This window comes from Nasonia vitripennis, chromosome 4, assembly GCF_009193385.2.
Source record: "Nasonia vitripennis strain AsymCx chromosome 4, Nvit_psr_1.1, whole genome shotgun sequence".
NCBI lineage: Eukaryota > Metazoa > Arthropoda > Insecta > Hymenoptera > Pteromalidae > Nasonia > Nasonia vitripennis.
The window spans coordinates 10,412,873-10,432,837 of record NC_045760.1 but is presented as its reverse complement, the minus strand read 5'-3'; the positions used below and the strand labels follow the sequence as shown (position 1 = coordinate 10,432,837).

Below are 19,965 nucleotides of genomic sequence, written 5' to 3'. Positions count from 1 at the left end.
TTAAATATATATAATTGAGCAGCTAGTCGCTCGAATCACCTCGTGCTTTGCGGCACACTCGTGCGCCCATGTACGTGCGGCGCGATTTCGTTATAGCGCTTTGTCATATATTGGGCATTTTTTTCAATATAACATGCTGTGCAAAATTTCGGTGATAATCGTCTCCGTTCTGTCAGTCCATCTTTGGTGCGAGAGCTGTTTGAGTGGATTTTGTGACTTTGATTTTTGAATATCTGCGATTAATAATTTGCAGCGCGTATTGCGTTTTTAGATGTAAAATAGAAGTTTTTTCGTTATTCAAATTGCTGTGTAAGCGCGGGGTACTACATCGTATCGAATCGCGTAGAAATATTTCATTTTTAAAATAATACTTTTATTCGTTATCTATATAATTTGGAAATATTTGTGTAAGAGAAAAGAGAAACGTTTTCCTTCCAGTTCCTATTATCTCTTTCGCTATAATACATACGAAATAATACGCTTTCAAAATAGTGAAGATTTAGATTAATCTTCGCGATAGAGCAAATAGCGACCGATAAAACTTAAGCTGTCTTATTAAAAGATCTTTCAGCGCAGTGTTAATAACACTCGAGTCCCACTTAATTATACTTTACTTGCTCAGTTTTAATCGTGCAATATACAAAAACTTTATCTCGAGGGGAAACAAACTCGGGATTCACGTTCTTGATAAACGATTCTGTACACACAAATAATACAATATTGAAGAGCGTTAAACATTATAATACGATCGGTCGCGAAATCAAAATCCATAAGATCCACTTAAATTAGTAGCTACAAAAAAGAATAAAAATGCAAGATCGCTAAAGAGTCGCGTAAGTTGAAAAAAGAAACGTGTAAGACGACGCTTGCGAATTTCAGTCTGATCTTCTTGCTTCCGGCCACGACGACGACGGTTCGAGATTCCATGGGCAATTCCAGACTCGTGGTTATAGATACCGATGCAGGAGGCGACGACGCCGTCGCTATACTCTTGGCATTGGCCGTCGACGAAGTCCAGGTCGTTGCCATCACCTGCTCGTACGGAAATACCGATGAAGATAAGGTGGAGACTAATGTGCTCAAGATTCTCACTGTTGCCGGAAGATCTGACGTATGTATTTTAAAATTCCCGCATGAAATTAATTTTTTTTTTAATTTGAAAATAATTAGCGTATAATTATAAAATTAGGATAAAGCTATTAAAATTATACGTACAAATATATGTATACGTGTTGCAGATTCCAGTGTACGGCGGAGCAAAAAGGCCTCTGCTCAAGAAGTACAAAGCTTCGGAATACTTCGGTAAAGACGGCTTCGGCGATTTCCAATTCGATGGGCGACTGATCGGTAGTATCGACAGATCAAAACACGCCGCTATCGCACTTATAGAATTGGCTAAAACATACCGAGGTAAACACAGACATTCAGCGCTAATTGCATCAATAATCACCAGTATAAAATAGTAATTACAGCGATCACTAACTTTCCAGGTGAAATAAGTGTGGTGGCGTTAGGCCCACTGACGAACATTGCACTGGCAGCTTCGCTAGATCCAACTTTCACGCAGAACGTACAGAGATTTTACGTTATGGGCTCGAGGGTGGACGAGCTGAAGAACGCAAAAAACGCCTCGCTGGAGTTCAACTTCGGTTTGGATCCAGAAGGCAACGCGATTTTTTTGAAAGAGCCCACGAACTTAACAACACTCGTCACGCCTTACGACGTTGTACACAGTAACACCATCGATATGGTAATGATTTTAAATAACGGCCAAGTTATAATAAGTGTATACAATTTTAATACAAATGAAGTTGTTTTTTCTCTATTTCTCAAAAAAGAAATGGCGAATGAAGATACTGGGAACATCAGATTCGGCGGTCGCGCAGTTCCTGAACAAAGCTGAATCGGTAGTCCTCAAAAACATTCCCGACAAGTGGTCCGTCGCGGATTCGATAACCGTTGCAACGATGATCTGGCCGGAACTTGTTACCGAATCCCTCGAAGCTCACATGTCAGCGGATCTCCACAGTCCTTTGGGGTCCGGTTCGGTGATAGTCGAGGCAAATGGATACAGCGCCAAGAGGAATAACGTAGAGATTATCAGAGGGCTGAATATGATAGGCTTTCAGGAAAAGCTCTTGAGGTATTTGGCGTGAATTATGCGAGAAAAGAAGAAACGTGTAAATAGCGATGACGATTTATGTTGACTAATTCTTATGACGTGCGTATTGCTTACTCATGTATATATTTAATAAAAACAATGCCATTTTCTTACAAAGCCTGCTATTTCGGTAAGAATGATAAATAATTACAATAAAAACATATAGAGCGAATAAGAAAATCGTAACAATAATAGAAATTAATGCGTTGAACACTTGTAGAATTACCTTTTGATAGGGTAGGTATATAATATAATCAACAAAAGGAAATAAGTTGTTCAAGATTTCGAAATATATTTATTTGTTATAAAATAACAATTTTTATGAGTGCACGATTCTCGTCATTCGAAATATAATCATTAATAAATCAGAGAAAAATAAGTCTTGTTATAGAACATTCATATAAATCATAATACTGGCACATTCATTTTTCGTCATAAACTTCGTGAATTTGCTTTAAATGTTTTTCACACGACAAAAGCTTAGATTGTAATCTTAGAGTTTAAACTTTTCAGCATATTGCTTCGTATACCAAACTTCATTAAATAACTTCATACGAATAAAGATTGGCAAAAATTTTACGCAAAGCGCGATTTACGCATTTTTAAACAGATCTTTCTTAGTCGAAAGTGCGAATGGCCGCTGAATGAGACCGAACATATTCTATCAAAAAAACTTTACACATAGACATTCTTTTTCACATTTATTTGCTGGCAAAACATACGCATTATTACGAACCATTTTGTCAACATTTGACATAACAATTTTTTTTTAGTGCAGAATTTTGCAATAAAATTGTATGGAAGATTAATGGGTAAAAAACATTGTTTAGAATATGTTCGGTACTTGCTGAATAATCTATTTACAGTTTTATACATTTCCTATACATCTATATATCAACTTACTAACGTCATACTCGATACAAACGTTAAAATTAAGTTACAGCTACTTCTGTGTACAAATTAAACCGTGTATCATTGATCCCTTATCCGAAGGTGTTTAAATGTAGGTTCAGAGTCGTCAACGAGGACTCGCGACTTCCTTTTTTTCGCTTCAACCGTGTGGACAGATTTTATCACGTTTCTGAGAGAATAGTTGTCTAGATTTTTAAAAATTTGATCCACGCACGCTTCAGGAAAAGCTACGCGAGATAAAAAGGTCAGCGATTGGGTTGCAGGTGCCATCAAACTATCTCTCACTGTCCCTCGTCTGAATTGCAATAGCAGGAAGTCGCGGTACTGCGGGAATCTCATATCCAATTCGTTTGATAGAAGAAACTTTCTAAAATCTTCGTTTTTCGAAATTTTGGCCATGTCAACTGCATTTTTGTACATGACATCGTAAAGCGTGGAGAAATTACTTATTCTTACAGTCTTCATTACTTGCAGTTCAAATTTGCATTTTCTGAAAATAGCTTCGGCTTCGTTATCAAAGAAAGAATCTTCGCTGTCTTCGTAATCACTGTCGCTATCGGAGTCTAGAAAATCTTGCTGACATCTTCTATCGTAACGTTTACAGCAATTGAGGTACGACTCTTCGAAACACGTTTGGAAATTAACTCCGAGTGCGAGCATTTTTTTGTAATGAATTCGTAATACCCTAAATACAGGGTGATTGTATCTGTCATCTCTGTGTAAAATGCAAAATATGCTTTGGTTTGAAGAATTAACGATGCTCATATCAGCACCAAATTTTAATAACTCGCGAATCGCGAATAAATTTTGAGCTCGACAAGCTAAGAATAATGGACTATTACCATCACTGTCTAGAGCATTGATTTGACAGTCAGCTTTTAAAAGACACTTGCAGGCACTTGTAAATATGCAAGCGTTATGTAGAGGAGTCCTGGCTTTCATTTGCAAGGAATTGACGTCAGCTCCTTCCTTTATGATCATTTCTGCAATTTTTTCTTGACTAGTGTTAAGTGGGATCATGATCGATTTTTCGATCGCCGCGTAACCTCCTGCAGTCATCATTATGATAGAATCCTTCAATTTTTCTGTGCCAAATGCATAGTAAAGCGGTGTTGCTTTAACATCATCTTTTATGTTTACATCAGCGTTGTAAAACAACAGCAATTCAACGATTCGTACCACATCGTCACAAGAGTGTCGCCAAATTCTTATAGCTTCTTCGGAGATACACATAATTTGTTCATTCAACATTACTATCAATGTTCTATAGTTTTGCAAACATGCCAGATGAAGTGGTGTCATACCACGCATATCTTTTTGATTAACAATAGCGCGATTTTTAATAAGAACGTCAACAACATGCAATCGAGTAAATTCGATAGCAAAGTGCAGAGGACTGTAACCGGGATACTTAGATGATTTAAAATCTACTTTAGCATTAATGTCGACTTTGTTTTCTATAAAAGCCTCAATCACACTGAGATTTCCTCTAGCACAAGCAATATGAAAATGTGAAAGACCCCAAGGAGTAGTGGGATTAATGAGTTTCGGGGCATATGATAAGAGCAAATCTATAAGAGCATCAATCCTTCTCTTTGAGTTAAATGCATAATGAATAGCTGTTAAACCTTGAGAACTCCTAATAGAAACATCTGCACCTCGTGCTAAGAGCAATTCAACTGTATCAATGAACCCAAAAGTAACTGCAAACATCAGTGGAGTCCAATTTTCTCTAGTTATTGCATTTACATTAGCACCATTGTTCAAAAGCAACTCAGTAACTTGGTAACAATTGTTGTGTGCAGCATAATGTAAAGCTGTAAAACCACCTAATCCAGATTGATTAAACGGAATGCAGCCATTGACTTCTACTCCATTCTGAAGAAATGTATTCACTATATGAGGATTGTCTCTTGTACAAGCAATATGAAAGTGAGATAATGCAATAGATTCATCTTGAACTGAACGAATTGCTTCACATTGACAAAATAGTAGCTTATCTATGATTGAATCTATGGGACCTATACTGTGAACCTTAGTTTGGAGCACATTTTCTCTGATTTGACTAGCAAGTTGAAGCGGAGTCCAGCCATTTCCATCTTTCACCAAAAAGTCAGCTCCTTTACTGAGAAGAAAATCTACTAGGACTGTGTTCAAATTCTTAACAGCATAATGCAATGGTGTATAACCAAGACACCTTGCTTGAACACTGGTTGCATAGCTATTAACAGATATACCACCACTGATAAAGGACTTTACAATATCAACTTGGTTTCTCTCACATGCTATTAGGAAGTGATTGATATCATTGCTACTGCTGGGGTCTATATTGTTAAAATGGTACTTCGATAGGATCAAGTCAACAATTTCATATTGCTTATGTTTCATGGCTATAGCAAGCGCAGTTTCTTCACCATTTTTCTTGGTATTGATGAAAGCACCTTTTTCCAACAATATGTTTACAAATAAGATATCATTAAGTGCTACAGCATAATACAATGGTGAATGATGAAGGTTGTCATATGGTATTTGATTTACTCTGCAGCCCATCCGTAAAAGAGCAGTAGCAACACTTTTTTGATCCCTCTGTAGAGCCAATATCAGAAGGTTATAATCTGTCCACTTTTCATCTCTTAATAAATATTTATTAGCCTCCAATATACTCTGAACCAAATCTGCTTGGCCTTGTACAGTTGCTTGAAACAGAGTCTCATATGATGCCATCAAAGACATTTTCATCAGAAATACTATAGCACAAGTTACTTAAACAAATGATACCTACAAAAATATATAAATATAAGGGTTACAAATCTTTAGTCTGATGTAAATCTGATGTAAATAAGCAGAAAGAACATGTTTGATTTCAAAATTTACCTGAATTTTAGCTTTTTTATTTATAGTATGGTGAACACTCCATTGGTATAACATGACACGAAAAAGTAATGCTGTGAAATAAAAACAATTAAAATTTATTTTAATATAAATTAATGGTAAAATATTGTAATGTTCAATCAAAATGTCCAGTAGTTGTGAAAAATACCATTACAAAAACAATTCTTGCTTTTTTTTAGCATCATCTAAATTGTATGGTTTTAATTAAAGTAATAGTAACTTGATAAATGCATCTGGGCAACTAGCGAACTAATAATGGGAAGAAAATGCAGAAAGAAGTCACTAAACTAGTTAATACTTGCAGAAACAATAAGATCCACAGTGAATTTATAGTTCACTTTTCGCAACATGAGATATTTCTTGCATAACTTGCAAAGGGCATCCTTGTTTCAAAACAATTGGAAATCATCGTGATTGTAAAAAAAAAAAAACGTGAAAATAAACAGTTCTTACATTACCTATTGTGGTATTTTATCAATCAATTTTAGAACAATGTAGCCAATATCAAAATTAACTGAGATCGATGGGGATATAAGTACAGCAGTTTTCTATGATTTTAATTACAAAAGCACGCAAACCCTATAACCTGCAAGGCATAAGCAAGATCAACTGACCACTGCGCGAACCCGCGAAGTGGCGCAAACTCGCACTAAATTCTTTATTTTGAGAAATCAGAAATGAGAATAGTGTAAACAAATACCGACGGCGTTTTCAAGTTTCACGTTTTCTTTTCGACAGACGTGGACAGGGACGTTACAATTTACATTTTTGAAAGATGTGAAGCATCAGACATCAGTATATCTATATATCTATCCATATATGTATACATATATACATCACATTCACCGGCACGGCTGGCGGGGGGCGCAGAGCGGGCAGACAGCTTTTTGGGATAAACTATAGGATCGCTGCGATAGATGCTTAAATCAGCTGTTGGGAAAAGAAAAAGTTAAATTGCAAAAACGTATTGTATTATTTTGTATAGAACTTATATTATAGTCTTTTGTTCTACAATAGGCCATAGCTTTAATGTTATGTGAGTTGAGATAGATTCTTTCATGATAAAGCAATATAAATTTTGCAAGTAATAAGTTGATAGTAACAATGTATTCAAGATTGAAAACAAGTGCGCATAATAAAAATAAACAGGAAGTTTCTGATGTTATTGGGACAAGTAATCATAAAGTTATACTAAAATTGTTAATATTAGTGGTTTTGATGCTTACTGGCATTAATACAGTGTTAATAACACAAAAATATCTCTATTCTGATTATCATGTTGTTGCATTGGAGCAAAGTCAACCATTATTTCATACAGTATCTAACAAGTTTCTATCATTTGGATTGGATTCTTCTCTTTTGAGAAATATGAATAAGTTGCCAATTAATCAAGAAAAATTTGTAAATCTTGCTCGTCACCTTAGTCCAGCTTATGTTAGAGTTGGAGGCACCGCTGCAGACTATCTCTATTTTGTTAAAATCAGTTCCATAACAGAAACAACAACTGAAAAATCAAATTTATCAAAAAACAAATGTGTAGATGGACAGGATATAACTTATTTTACATTAGCAAGTGATGACTTTCTTTCACTGTACAAATTCACACAGAAAGCTCGGATAAGAATGGTATTTGATTTGAATACTTTATTGAGGAATGAAGATGGTACTTGGAACAGTGACAATGCTAGAGAAATTATACTTTTTGCCAAAGGTCATGGAATGGAACTTGATTGGCAAATGGGAAATGAACCGAATTCATTTTTTCATGTATTCAATATCACGGTTTCAGCAGAACAACTTGCTCAAGATTACTGTGAACTACGAAGTATGCTCAATAATTTGGGTTATAAAGACAGCATTCTAGTTGGCCCTGAAGCAAATCACATGGGAGATGATCAGCATCCTGGACAAGTCTATCTCAAGAACTTTTTGGAGAATGTTAAAGATTGCATTGATTATGCCACTTGGCATCAATATTATCTCAATGGTCACGTAGCTAAAGTAAAAGATTTTATAGATCCAAAAGTATTTGAACGCTTGCCTGTTCAAATTAAGACTGTGTCAGAATCAATAAAGTCAAGTAGTCAAGATCTATCTATGTGGATCTCAGAAACAAGTTCTGCATTTGGTGGAGGTGCTCCAGAGTTATCTGATCGATTTGTGGCAGGATTTTTATGGCTTGACAAATTGGGCATCAGTGCTAAAATGGGTGTTCAAACTGTAATAAGACAATCCTTTTATGGTGGCTATTATGCAATGATTGGACCAGATCTTGAACCTAATCCTGATTGGTGGGTAGCAGTGTTGTATAAAAAATTTGTTTCAGAAAAGGTGCTGGAATTGAAAATGCCAAACAGTAGAGATGATTTACGTTTGTATGCACATTGTGGTGCAAAATCGAACTCTGCAAAGAGCTTATCTACTGCTACTATTTATGGAGTGAACTTGAGTAAAATGCAAACAAAAATTTACTTATCACATCTCTCACAGGGAGCAAAAATTTTATCTTATATTCTCACATCAGATGAGTTACAATCAAGAAACATTTATTTGAACAATCAAATTTTAAAATTACAAGATGATGGAAAATTACCAAAATTTAAACCAAAAGAAATAAATGAAAATGAACCAATCATCTTGCCCCCCTATTCAATGATATTTATAGTAATAAAGAATGCTAAAATTTCAGCATGTTTATAAATAATGTATTGATCTGAGATAATGCTGCGATAACATTTCGTTATTTTTTTACAAATTGTAATGCATACTTTTATAACTATAACAACGAATATAAATATTTGATAGCATCTTCAAAAAATATAATATCCGTGTTAAAATTTGTATACCAAACATAATTTTTCCAATAAAATTTTATATTAAAATTCAAATACTTATAAAACATCTCTTGAAAATTTTTCGCCAATTTTAATGAAAAAAAAAAAAATTAAATATTTATGTACCACAAATTAAGGCAGAGTATGGGCTGAAAGGCTTGAAAGGTGAATATTCGAAAAGCCCGCGCTTCGGCACACGCAGTGCCATATCTGCAAGGAATGTCACTACTCCAAAAAATAAAATTTCTCATCAGCTGTTCACTCTTCTATCCGCCGATGTTTACAATATACCCACGAGCATCTCGTCCATGAGGCGTTCGCTCATCGTCCATTCGTCAAATGAAATGTTGATAAAGCCACAGCTCGAGGGAGTAACCACAGCTGTGCGATGATAATTTAGCCAGTGTCTATACCCGCAATCACGCCATGCAGTCATTGAGACGAATGTAATGTAACGAGCTTACGAAGCAATAAAAAGAGAAAACCTAGAAATGAGTATTTTGAAGAGGAAGATTCAGGAGTTCGAGGACATGTTGTCGGCGAGTGAAGTGGACGCGTATCAACTTCGCCGGCTATGTTTCAACGGTATCCCGGACGAGGGCAGCCTCAGGCCGCTATGCTGGAAGCTGCTGCTCAACTATATACCTTACACCAGGGAAAAGTGGGATGAGACTCTAGCCAGGAAGAGAGAGCTTTACAAGTCCTTCATCGATGATCTCATTGTCATTCCTGGAGAGTCAAATCTGGAGACTGGCAGAGTGGATGTGACCACTGATGATCATCCATTGAATCTTGATCCGGACAGTAAGTGGCAGACGTTTTTCAAAGACAACGAAGTGCTGCTGCAAATCGATAAGGATGTCAGAAGGCTGTGCCCTGATATATCTTTCTTTCAGCAGGGCAGTGAGTATCCTTGCGAAGCCATTGTGCACAGCAATGGTCAGAAGAGACTGCACCAGAGAGTTCACCACACTGTGTTAAAGAGTGCCAGTGTGGAGAGGAAGGGTCTGGGAGTGACTAAGATCGCTGTTTCCGCAAGAAAGGCTGCAGAGGATTATGCACCACTCGAGGGTGGCGAGGCCCACTGGGAAGTGTTAGAAAGGATCTTGTTTCTTTATGCTAAGTTGAATCCCGGCCAGGGATATGTTCAGGGTATGAATGAGATTGTTGGACCTATTTACTATGCCTTTGCTTGCGATCCTGACCAGAAGTGGCGGGAGCATGCAGAAGCTGACACTTTCTTTTGCTTCACAAATCTCATGGCAGAGATCAGAGATTTTTTCATCAAGTCCCTGGATGAAGCCGAGTTTGGGATCAATGCCATGATGAGCAAACTCATGCAGGAGGTAAAGTCAAGCTGTTATGAGATTTGGATGCGACTCAATCAGCAGGAGCTGTGTCCGCAATATTACAGTTTTCGATGGTTGACTCTGCTGTTGTCCCAGGAGTTTCCTCTTCCCGATGTTATGAGGATATGGGACTCTCTGTTTTCTGATGAAAATCGCTTTGACTTCTTGATTCACATTTGCTGTGCAATGATTCTCCTCTGTAAGGATCAAATACTTAGTGGTGACTTTGCAGCCAATGTTAAATTGCTACAGAACTTTCCGTCTACCGATGTACAGATTGTATTGACTAAAGCAGCTGAGTTAGCGGATAGATCTTCACTTTAGTGTAAAGCTATACACTCAAAAGACTTGAATGAGATGAATTTTTATTAAGAGCAAATACATGCATTTTTGTAACTTGTATATTTTGAAATAAGTAAATGCTCAGAAATTTATATGTTAATAAAAAACACTTCTTCCCAAAATTTTATACAAAACTCATTTTTATTATTATGTACAATTTGTATCATCTTATAACATTTATAAGAAATAATACATGACATGTAAATCATATGTGCATTCATTCATTATTTGTACAGACTTTCTCTTAAAAATATTTACAACCCTTTCACTTATCACATAGTTGTATGTAGAGATTTATCCCATTTTATTTACCATCCAATTCTCTGAGGGTACTTTTCATCTTCCCAGTAGAATGTCTTATTTACAAATAACAAAAACTGTACAATGCTTACAAAAGAAGTCGTTAGAGTTTCTGCAACAAGCTGCCAGTTTTTTGGCTCTTTTTGATAAATTCTAAATAAAATATAGGGTATTATAAAATATCGTGGTTCTAGTAATAATTGAGGTACCATTACAATAAAGACACATAAGACGTAAGCTACCACTGATAATAATCTCAAGTGACTCAATGATTTTAAAGCAGCATAGATAGCAAAAGCATAGACAGGAATTAGTAAGTACCTAAAAAATACATAGCGGTTCATAAAATTTTTCCAAATATAAAATGAGTAATGCCTATTATCTGCTAAAATGTAAGGATGAACTAAAGTATTGTAATGAACTACTAATGTAATTAAAGCTACAGCAAAAATTGAAGCCATTGTATTCTTACGAATAAATTGTAGATATTTTACAAAATATGGCAAAAGGTACGGCCAGGAAAAAGCAAGGATAAATGTTGAATAGTACAAAATTTGTGCAAAGTGAATAGTTGGTATATGAGCAGTTTTGTCACCTACTACTATTCCTCCATTGTAAATGACGAAAGCAACAAATGAAACCAGAACCACCAAGTATGGTAAAATTGGTGCAGTTACTAACATCACATATTTCATAAAAGTCAAGAATCCTTGTCCAGCTTTTGCTTTAAAAATGCAATACAAAGATTTTATACATGGAAGTAGATTTAACGTATCAGTTAGATGAGGCTTTCTTGTTATATTCTCAATTACAGTTAGACCCTTTTCAATACCCAGAAAGAAAACCCATATTACATTAGTCTGTCTCACACATATCGATAGTGTACCCATCAGAGCTGCTGCTGTATTGTTATTTTTCAAATGCAGCAGGAACATAGATAGTATCAAAGTGTTTGATAGAGTGTCTGTGTAGTACAAAAAAAAGTAGAAGAAGAGAGGTGGAAAGAAAGCGATATTCCAAGCTGTCAAGTACAAATGATAGCTTTTCAATTTCCTTTTACTCTTATTATTCTTGTTTGTTCTATTCTTGTTGCTCAAAGTAGCAAGTAATTTTAAAGTTAAAATTAAATTCATATAAGTGAGCCCTAGATTGACAAGCCTCAAATATGTAATAGAGCATAATTTCAGTGGACCAAGTAGTAATGCTGACAATAAGTACAGTCCTGGCAGTGTTGTGATTTTTGGATCCCACTCGAAGAACTTTCCTTCACAGTATTTAATAGTTTGTGGAATGTGAAATTTTTCATCGATGAAGAAATGGAACTGTACAGAATTCAAATATAAAAATAATAATGGCAATAGTAGCAGAAACAATGCACTTATATATGACAAAATTTTAACTGAAAATTCCATCATAGTAGATAATGCAGTAGAAATATTATGTCCATAATTTATTGGAATATTTTTTTTCTCCATGATTAGAGCGATTATTCAAATTCTTCTTGTTTGATCCAAAATCCTTTTTGGAGCAAATTGCATTATTGTATGAGGTTACGTCGTCCAGTTTATCTCATCTTAATTTCGTATTATTTTCTGTAATAAAATTCATTATTTATGAATTGCTTTAAGTAAATAGCCTTTTTAATGCATTTAAATATTTATTGTTGATTTTCAAATAACCGATAATTATGGGCATATTTTTGCAGAATACTTTGAAACATAAGAGGTATATCGAACGAGATTTTGCAAATGAATTTTTCGTACTCCTGCATAACTTATATATAGTAGTCTTTATAAAATAATAAAAATCACTAAGAAAGAAAGTACGAAATTTTAAACACCCTCGCACCTGCAAGTAGAAGAATTATATTTCAACGCGTGTCACTCTTGTTTTGTCAACAAGTCTATATAGGTATGCATAATAAGTAACTCTTTTTTCATAAAATATTTCGAAAAGTTAAAAATGAAAAAAATAACAATTAATATTTAAACTTTATATTTATTTATACTTATAAAGTTTAAACTACTTTTCACTGGGAAAAACCGACAAGTACACGTGCTATATATCATAGACATAAGATCTCTCTTATGTCTATATGCTATATATATATATATAGTACGTGTAACCTATATATAGATAGCTATGTTCCCGCCATACAAAAATTCCAGAAATTGTGCCGGTTCTATAAACATAAAACAGAACGGACTTTAATTGTTGATGGTCATAATTATTTAATAGAGAAATAGTAATAAAGATGTAAAAGGTAAAAAATTAACTAAATTCAGTTAAAATATTTTAAATTATAGTACTTATAGCTTCGAAATAAAGCGTTCCTTAGAACTTCTTTTAGAACTGAGGTTACATTTCAAGTGAAATAATTTATTTTACAACAAATTATTTCAATAATGTGCAGATTTTGTGCTTGGTAAGTTAAACAATATCAAAACAAATAAAAAAAAAATATAAGAAATGCTTCTATTAATTTACTTTTACTTACAGTGAACTGTCAAAGGAGGAACTGAGTAAACAATGTGCCTACAAGAAAGACAATTTGGATCATGAAGTATCTTGGAGCAAGAACAGCAACTTTGTCGATTATCATCCTTCTACTATGCAACAGCCAAAGAATACTGGTTTGCCAGTTATTATCAATGGAAAACATTTGCAAAGTACTGACAGTAGAATCTTTTGTCCTATGTATTGGAGCCTTATTCCACCCTGGTACAAGGTTTAAGAAGATTTTTTTTAATTACTTACACAATATTTATTATAGTATTTTTGAATCACTATGGTAATGCTTGTCTTTTCACCTTTGTAGGGTGATTTGAAAGATTGGAATGCTTTGACACATAATGCGAGAGTTGAAAATTTAAAGGAAAGCAAAATTTATTCTGCATCTTTAAGCGAAGGAAAGCGTTGTGTTGTAGTAATGGAAGGCTTTTTTGAATATAAAAAGCCTGGCTCTCAGCCAGCTGAAGTTTATTATCTCCAATCCTTGGAAAACCATTTATTAAAAGCTGCTGGACTGTTTAATAAAATAAAGAGAGAAAATGTAAGATCTAAATTCATATATTTAATAATACTTTGTGATGATAACAAAAAATTATCAGTTTCTTGTTTGCAGGGAGAAACATTGTACAGTTGCACTGTGATAACCACAGAATCAGAAAGTAATGTAAAACAAGTGCATCATAGAAGTCCTTTGTTACTCCACCAAGATGCAGATGTAGAGGTCAATGAATTGTGCAAATAATATAAAGTACGATAAGCGGTATCACTTAATTTAGTACATTTCTTATACTTTAGACTTGGCTTAACTTCCAAAGTGTCTCCTCTGCTGATGCAGTTTCCAAGATAAAAGCTAATAAGCAGATTGACCTTCAGTTTCATAAAACATCAAAGATTGGTTCTAAGGAGCCAGCAACTGCTAAGTATACCTATACTCCTTATAATTTTACAGAATAAATTTCTAATCAATACTTCAATTGTAATTTTATGCATTGAATTCATATTTTTAGGAAAGTTTTGGCATCCAAAGGCTTAATGTCAAATTGGCTAAAAACCGGAACAAACAAAGGTGTCAAACGCAAAGCAGAAAATTAAATTGTTTCGAGTTAATAAATTTCGTAATTATTTTTGTACTTAATTTATCAAATATAAAGATTTGTATTTTTATAAAAAAAATGCTTTTTTAATTGCAAAAAATCTTTCTAAGGGAAAAGGCAGAAAAAGAAAACACATTATAGTTTGAAAAGAAAATTTTATTCTCTCTCTCCAATTCACAGAATAGAGCTAATCATTTTTTGGAAAAGAATTTAAGGAAAGTAAACAAGGGGTGGTCGATAGCGTTACATTTCCGTCTTTTGTCAAAAGTATAGTTATACAAATCCAATAATCGTACGAAAAATCTCTCGGCATGTCTTTCTTCTCTCTGCGTCTCTCTTTATCTCTGACTCGAGCGTGTTATAAGTACTCTCGAGCCTTCGCAACAACTTGTGTAAAAAGAAAAGCCCCTGTACAACGAAATTTCGTGACGCCCGAACCAACCGTGCGTGTGACGGCACGCACATAATGTGATAACGTAGTACATACAAAAAGAAAAGAAAACCAAAAGAACGATACGTATATAAGGTGGTAAAACGCACGAGTAGCATAATCGATGCACCAAAGTATAGAAAAAAAAGTAATGAGAAAATAACCAAATAAAGTGGAGCGGCGCGAGACCGCCCGCGTACAGAAGAAAGAATTAAAAAATAATAAAGTAGAAGGGCTGCTGGCGTTAATGTTCTTCATCCTGCTTACTCCTTCTTGACGGCTTGCTTGGCCTGGTGAGCCTGCAGTACAGCAACGGCCTCCTCGACCTTGGCCTTGAGCGACTCTCCGTGCTCGAGCATGTGAAGCAGCTCGGAGTTGTCGATCTCCAATAACATACCGGTAATCTTGCCAGTAAGGTGGGGGTACATGCACTGAATGAGCGGGAAGAGACGCTCGCCAAGCATCTGTTTCTGTTCCTGCGGCGGGGCATCGGCAAGCATAGAAGCAGTGAGCGGCTCCTGGCCTTGGATGTGCACAGCTTGCTGAGCTGGAGTCTGGGCTGGCATTGCCATGGTCTGCGGCGGGTTGCGCATGTTCGCGGTGTACTTGTAGTTGGAGGTTCGCGACTGTGGTGAGACGCCGACCGCTGGTCCAGCCATAGAGCGGTTCTGCATGTTGGCAGCTCCAGGGACTGCTTGTTGGCCTGTCGATTTAAAACATGGTTATTGGTAACTTATTGGTTTTCGATTCTTAAACTTTTTTTTTTGCAAATAAAATTAAAAAACATATGTTTGTCTGCAATTTTTAAAAGTACCTGTGATGGGTCTTGCAGAAAGCGCGTTGCGCGCCATGCTGGACTGGGCAGTGGGTGCCCTCGGGGCAGCCCTGAAGGGTGTCTGCATAGTTGCGAAGTTGGAACCAGCGGCCTGGGCGTTGGGCCTGACCGGCTGAGCGGGCCAGCGCGGGGTGGTGCGTATTTGTGCCATCTGAGCCGGTCCGTAGAAGCGCTGAGGCTGCGGCAGCGTCGGCACGAAGTAGCTGCCGGCACCGCCGGCCTGGAACACCTGGCCCATGTGCTGCATACGGATGTTAGCCACGCGCTGCAGATATTGCGAAGCAAGATGGGCCTTGCGGTCCTCCTTGCGTTGGGCCAGAGCCACGTACAAAGGCTTCGAGCCGACGATGCGGCCGTTCATCTCTGTCACGGCTTTGGTGGCCTCCTCCGCGAGCGAGAAGCACACGAAACCGAAGCCCTTGCTACGACCGTCCTCCATCATTACCTGAAATAGAAATTTCGTTAATGAGATTGCGTATTAAGTAATCTTAATGACTTTACTTTGAATTACGAAGAACATTAAATTTTCTAATGAACAAAATTTTCTTTTTTATCTAACGACAGTTTTTAATCCGGATATTCAGCAAATAAACGATAGTATTAAACTACTACGTATAAGAATATTGCAACAAGAAAAATATTAAAACTGAATTTGCATCGAAGTCGCAATTTCTACGGGGTTCTTACCTTCACGGAAGTGATGGTGCCGAATGGAGCAAACTCTTTCCTGAGCCTCTCATCATCGATGGTGTCGTCCAAATTCTTGACGTACAGATTAACGCCCTGGTATCTGTTGAGCCGCTCGATCTTAAGTTGCTCAAACTTGCGCTTGAGCTCCTGCTGTCTCTCGGCCTTCTTCTGGGCTCTGCCGACGTACATGATCTTGCCCTCGGCTATCTCTTTGCCGTTCAAGTCGGCGACAGCTCGATCAGCTGCATTCGGATCTTCGAACGCGACGAAACCAAAGCCGCGCGATTTGCCATCGTCTTTGCTCATTACCTTGTGGCTGGTGATCGTACCGTACTTCTCAAACATTTCTTTGAGCTTGTCGTCGGTCATGTCCTCGCCGAAGTTCTTGACGTAGACGTTGGTGAAGAGCTTGGCCTTCTCGCCGAGCTCCTTTTCGCGCTCCTTGCGGGAGATGAACTTGCCGACGTAGACCTACGTAAAAACAGTTAGATTAGACGATTGAGTTCTTTACGTCGAGAAATTTGGGAATTTGTTGCTTTTTTTACAAGCGATACGTACCTTCTTGCCGTTCAGCAACATTCCGTTGACCCTGTCGATAGACTTGTTAGCGGCTTCCTCGGTCTCGAAATGCACGAAACCGTAACCCTTGGACGAGCCTGACTCGTCCTGGGCAACCCTGCAGCTAAGGATGTTTCCAAAAGCCGAGAACGTATCGTACATGGCCTTATTGTCAATGTTTTTATCCAAGTTTTTAATAAAGACATTTCCGACGCCGGATCGCCTGAGAGATGGATCACGTTGAGACCACATAATACGGATCGGACGTCCCTTAATTATGTCGAAGTTCATGGTGTCAAGAGCTCTTTCCGCTGTAAAAGGTGATAGAAATTCAGTCTTAGTTTTTCTTTTTAAATCTTGTTCTGGCAGAAAAAATGCTTTAAAAATGACACGAACTTATTATATATGTTAATTTTGAATGACGTTCCGTTCAACTAATAACCGAGACTGCATTTTCCCTAAAGTATTTCTATATGCATCATGATGAAAAGAACAAACATCAAAGGAGTGCTTTGAATGAAATGGAACTTTCTAATTAATTTAAATAAAACAGTAACATATGCTACAATAAAAGAAAAGGCCACTCCTTATCGCAGTAAGCAAGAACAAGTTATTTATAGCATAATTATCCATTTCGCAAAACGCTAAAACTCGCATAGCGTCAATAAATCGAAATAACAAAGTCCTCTCTTTCTCTCGTGTAAAGATTCGAGAAATTCTGAAATCCAGAACCTGCCATATGTCACGGACTTGCCGTAACCTTGAAATCCCGTCCAGCAAATAATCGCATCCCAACTCAACAAACGTCATCGACAACATAACTAATAATAACAATAACAGTAAGGGAATCCGCGAATCCGCAGCAAAAGCAAGGTCAGCATGATCATAAAGACGTCTTTCGCTCCAAAAAGACGTGCACTTGAAGTACGATCAAAGTGTGTACATGTGCAATGCATGTGTGTGCGCGTGACTCACTCCGCTGCACGTCGAGTGAAAGGAACAGCGGAAAAAGCCAGCAGCTGCGCAGCGGTCGCGTTATCATCGCCGCTATACCTATATACAGCTATACCTATATATATACAATACGTCCTCGCACGCGCCATCCTAATGTGAGAGAGGGACGGAACTACTTGTATCTATGTACATTGCAAGCATCAGAGGAGAAATCGTCGAACAATGTTTTTTCACTGAGCGAAATCGTCGACCGATAAGATTATTTTATTTTTCGGAAAGTGAAATAATCCCTGCTCCAGAGATAGGCTAAGAGAGGAGAAAGGACAGTTCAATATGGTGCGATGGAAAGTTCGATAAGCAGAAAATTCGCGGCGGGTTATCGATTTCCAATCGGTGATTCACGCGCGCTGGATTTTCCTCCATCATGACGTGCACAGTCGCACGAGCACACAGCAGAATGCAACAAAGGAACCTGTCCATCTGTGCCTGATGCAACGCGGATTCGCTCTAATACGAAATCCCCTCCCCCCTTCCCCGTTTGAGAAATCGATAATACCGTCAGTTTGTGCATTATGATAGTTAGCTATATAGAGAAAAAGTCCTGCGGGCGCGCATAGCGGAAAAATCGGGGCCTAGAGAGCGATTTCCTGTCTCGATGACGTTAGCGAAACGTGAATCGGCGAGACAGAGCTATGCCGCAGGCTGTAGGCATATACACGTGATGCATATTAAGCGCACATCCCCTCGTTAACATGGATGAGTACTCGCGAAAGCCGAAAAGGGGGGGGGCATAGAAGCGAAGCACATTTTTGGCTAGGACCTAACCTCGAAAGTGTGCGTCGGCGGAAAAAGAAGCAGCGAGGAGAGGAGAGGAGAAAAGTCGCACGCACATGACGAGAGAGTAGACGGAAGAGAGCAGGGCCTGCTAGCTCCAATATGGTGCGCGGAGCACGTGTCGCGAATAAGTAGACGGATGAAATTAGCGATTCTCGTGGGAAATGAGACGCGTGATGGTTGAGAATTATGATGAAAATATGATATTTAGGCTGTACTAACCGTCAGCGGGCTGCTGGAAGTTGACGTAGGCATAGCCGAGGGAACGGCGGGTGACGGCGTCACGACAGACGCGGATGGACAGTACAGGTCCGGCCGACGAGAATTTCTCGAACAGCATCGCCTCGGTGATGTCCGAGTGCAGGTCACCCACGTAGAGCGAGGCCATCGGGTAGTTCGGAGCTCCGGGATTCATCTTGATTTATCCTCTTCTACTCGTGTCTTCTTGTATAGGTTATACTCTCGGAGAGGAAGTCCAACAATGGGGTTGACTCCGGTGTACTTTTTTCTCGCTTTTTCCCTTTTTTTTATGCTTTTGAAGATTTTCTTATGGTTTTTTTTGCCTCGTTTCCTTCCTTTTTTTGTTTTTTAAACGTGTGTGTGTGTCTCTCTCTCTGTGTGCGTGTTGTGTGTATGTGTGTAGATGGGGGTCGGTAAGGGGGGGAGAAAAAAATGAAACGTTACTGCGTTACTTTTTTTTGAGTTGCCTCTCGTTCTTCGCTCTTCAACAACAGCTGCTCACACAATCCCTCGATGCGAGACGAGTTATTGAATGCTGGGCCTTGTATACTTTCCGCTGCTGTAGACTGCGTCGTCGTTGTCGTCGTCGTCGTCGTTGAGAGCTGCTTGTGTGTGTATCCTCAATATCCTCGCTTGCACTTCGAGCGAAGATATGCAATGATGATTTTTTTCTCACGTCCAAGTTACTTACTCGTTCTTCTTCTCTCACTTTCTCTCGCGGATTTTCTCGGCTACGATTTTGCGATTTTTTTGGTTAGTTTTTTTATGTGTTTTTATATTTTTTTTTTGTTTTTTTAGTGGTTTTTATAGGAGAGTTAATTCACGATAATGGAGGTGGGTTGTGTGACCTATTTTTGTGGAAAAAGGAGACACAACCTCACGTGAACACAACTCTACTCTTAATGAGGAAGAGGCGATGGAAGTAGTGCCGCACCTCGTATTTATAGCCTCTGGTCGCGCGACGCTTATTCCTACGCGCGGAGTAGGCAGGTATCGCCATCTAGGCCGAAATAGTCCCAAAAGACGCCT

The 19,965-nt window shown here is 37.8% G+C and overlaps 7 protein-coding genes across 16 annotated transcripts; 4 read left to right on the top strand and 3 right to left on the bottom strand.

Moving 5' to 3' along the window:
• Positions 1-12: 12 nt before the first annotated feature.
• LOC100117769 (pyrimidine-specific ribonucleoside hydrolase RihA) lies at positions 13-2,278 on the top strand. 3 transcript variants are annotated; one of them, XM_016988059.3, is made up of 5 exons: positions 13-151; positions 880-1,111; positions 1,239-1,410; positions 1,491-1,750; positions 1,839-2,278. In XM_016988059.3, exons 1-5 carry the CDS (start codon positions 69-71, stop codon positions 2,154-2,156), a joined length of 1,065 nt encoding a protein of 354 aa, XP_016843548.1. In that variant the 5' UTR covers positions 13-68; the 3' UTR covers positions 2,157-2,278. The 3 variants fall into 3 exon arrangements, with proteins under 3 accessions (XP_016843548.1, XP_008208734.1, XP_016843549.1); XM_008210512.4 differs by having other exon boundaries at positions 18-171; XM_016988060.3 differs by having other exon boundaries at positions 18-186.
• A 151-nt stretch (positions 2,279-2,429) lies between these two features.
• LOC100678256 (putative ankyrin repeat protein RF_0381) lies at positions 2,430-6,772 on the bottom strand. Of its 4 annotated transcripts, none has more exons than XM_008210522.4 (3): positions 6,666-6,772; positions 5,948-6,018; positions 2,430-5,851 (listed from the first exon to the last, which is right to left on the bottom strand). In XM_008210522.4, exon 3 carries the CDS (start codon positions 5,810-5,812, stop codon positions 3,134-3,136), a length of 2,679 nt encoding a protein of 892 aa, XP_008208744.1. In that variant the 5' UTR covers positions 5,813-5,851; positions 5,948-6,018; positions 6,666-6,772; the 3' UTR covers positions 2,430-3,133. The 4 variants fall into 4 exon arrangements, with proteins under 4 accessions (XP_008208744.1, XP_008208743.1, XP_008208742.1 ...); XM_008210521.4 differs by having other exon boundaries at positions 6,419-6,759; XM_008210520.4 differs by having other exon boundaries at positions 6,424-6,759.
• On the top strand, positions 6,666-10,612 carry LOC100113700 (heparanase-like). Its single transcript, XM_032599926.1, has 2 exons — positions 6,666-9,603; positions 9,696-10,612. Exon 1 carries the CDS (start codon positions 7,070-7,072, stop codon positions 8,663-8,665), a length of 1,596 nt encoding a protein of 531 aa, XP_032455817.1. The 5' UTR covers positions 6,666-7,069; the 3' UTR covers positions 8,666-9,603; positions 9,696-10,612.
• On the top strand, positions 6,871-10,698 carry LOC103315283 (TBC1 domain family member 13). Its single transcript, XM_008210528.4, has one exon. The coding sequence runs from the start codon at positions 9,291-9,293 to the stop codon at positions 10,470-10,472; it is 1,182 nt and encodes a 393-aa protein (XP_008208750.1). The 5' UTR covers positions 6,871-9,290; the 3' UTR covers positions 10,473-10,698.
• Positions 10,613-12,894, bottom strand: LOC103316515 (putative Dol-P-Glc:Glc(2)Man(9)GlcNAc(2)-PP-Dol alpha-1,2-glucosyltransferase). 3 transcript variants are annotated; one of them, XM_008210525.2, is made up of 2 exons: positions 12,817-12,894; positions 10,613-12,382 (listed from the first exon to the last, which is right to left on the bottom strand). In XM_008210525.2, exon 2 carries the CDS (start codon positions 12,263-12,265, stop codon positions 10,799-10,801), a length of 1,467 nt encoding a protein of 488 aa, XP_008208747.1. In that variant the 5' UTR covers positions 12,266-12,382; positions 12,817-12,894; the 3' UTR covers positions 10,613-10,798. The 3 variants fall into 3 exon arrangements, with proteins under 3 accessions (XP_008208747.1, XP_008208748.1, XP_008208749.1); XM_008210526.2 differs by having other exon boundaries at positions 12,639-12,870; XM_008210527.4 differs by lacking the exon at positions 12,817-12,894 and adding an exon at positions 12,470-12,800.
• Positions 12,895-12,918: 24 nt separating this feature from the next.
• On the top strand, positions 12,919-14,469 carry LOC100678175 (abasic site processing protein HMCES). 3 transcript variants are annotated; one of them, XM_008210529.3, is made up of 7 exons: positions 12,919-13,053; positions 13,129-13,215; positions 13,290-13,518; positions 13,609-13,842; positions 13,915-14,022; positions 14,097-14,221; positions 14,309-14,469. In XM_008210529.3, the coding sequence occupies exons 2-7, from the start codon at positions 13,196-13,198 to the stop codon at positions 14,391-14,393; spliced, it is 801 nt and encodes a 266-aa protein (XP_008208751.1). In that variant the 5' UTR covers positions 12,919-13,053; positions 13,129-13,195; the 3' UTR covers positions 14,394-14,469. The 3 variants fall into 3 exon arrangements, with proteins under 3 accessions (XP_008208751.1, XP_003426947.1, XP_031784571.1); XM_003426899.4 differs by having other exon boundaries at positions 12,930-13,053; positions 13,141-13,215; XM_031928711.1 differs by having other exon boundaries at positions 12,935-13,053; positions 13,119-13,215.
• Positions 14,470-14,533: 64 nt separating this feature from the next.
• Positions 14,534-19,873, bottom strand: LOC100113726 (polyadenylate-binding protein 4-like). The gene is made up of 5 exons (XM_016988062.3): positions 18,919-19,873; positions 16,909-17,219; positions 16,348-16,821; positions 15,640-16,105; positions 14,534-15,528 (listed from the first exon to the last, which is right to left on the bottom strand). The coding sequence occupies exons 1-5, from the start codon at positions 19,109-19,111 to the stop codon at positions 15,089-15,091; spliced, it is 1,884 nt and encodes a 627-aa protein (XP_016843551.1). The 5' UTR covers positions 19,112-19,873; the 3' UTR covers positions 14,534-15,088.
• Positions 19,874-19,965: the final 92 nt, after the last annotated feature.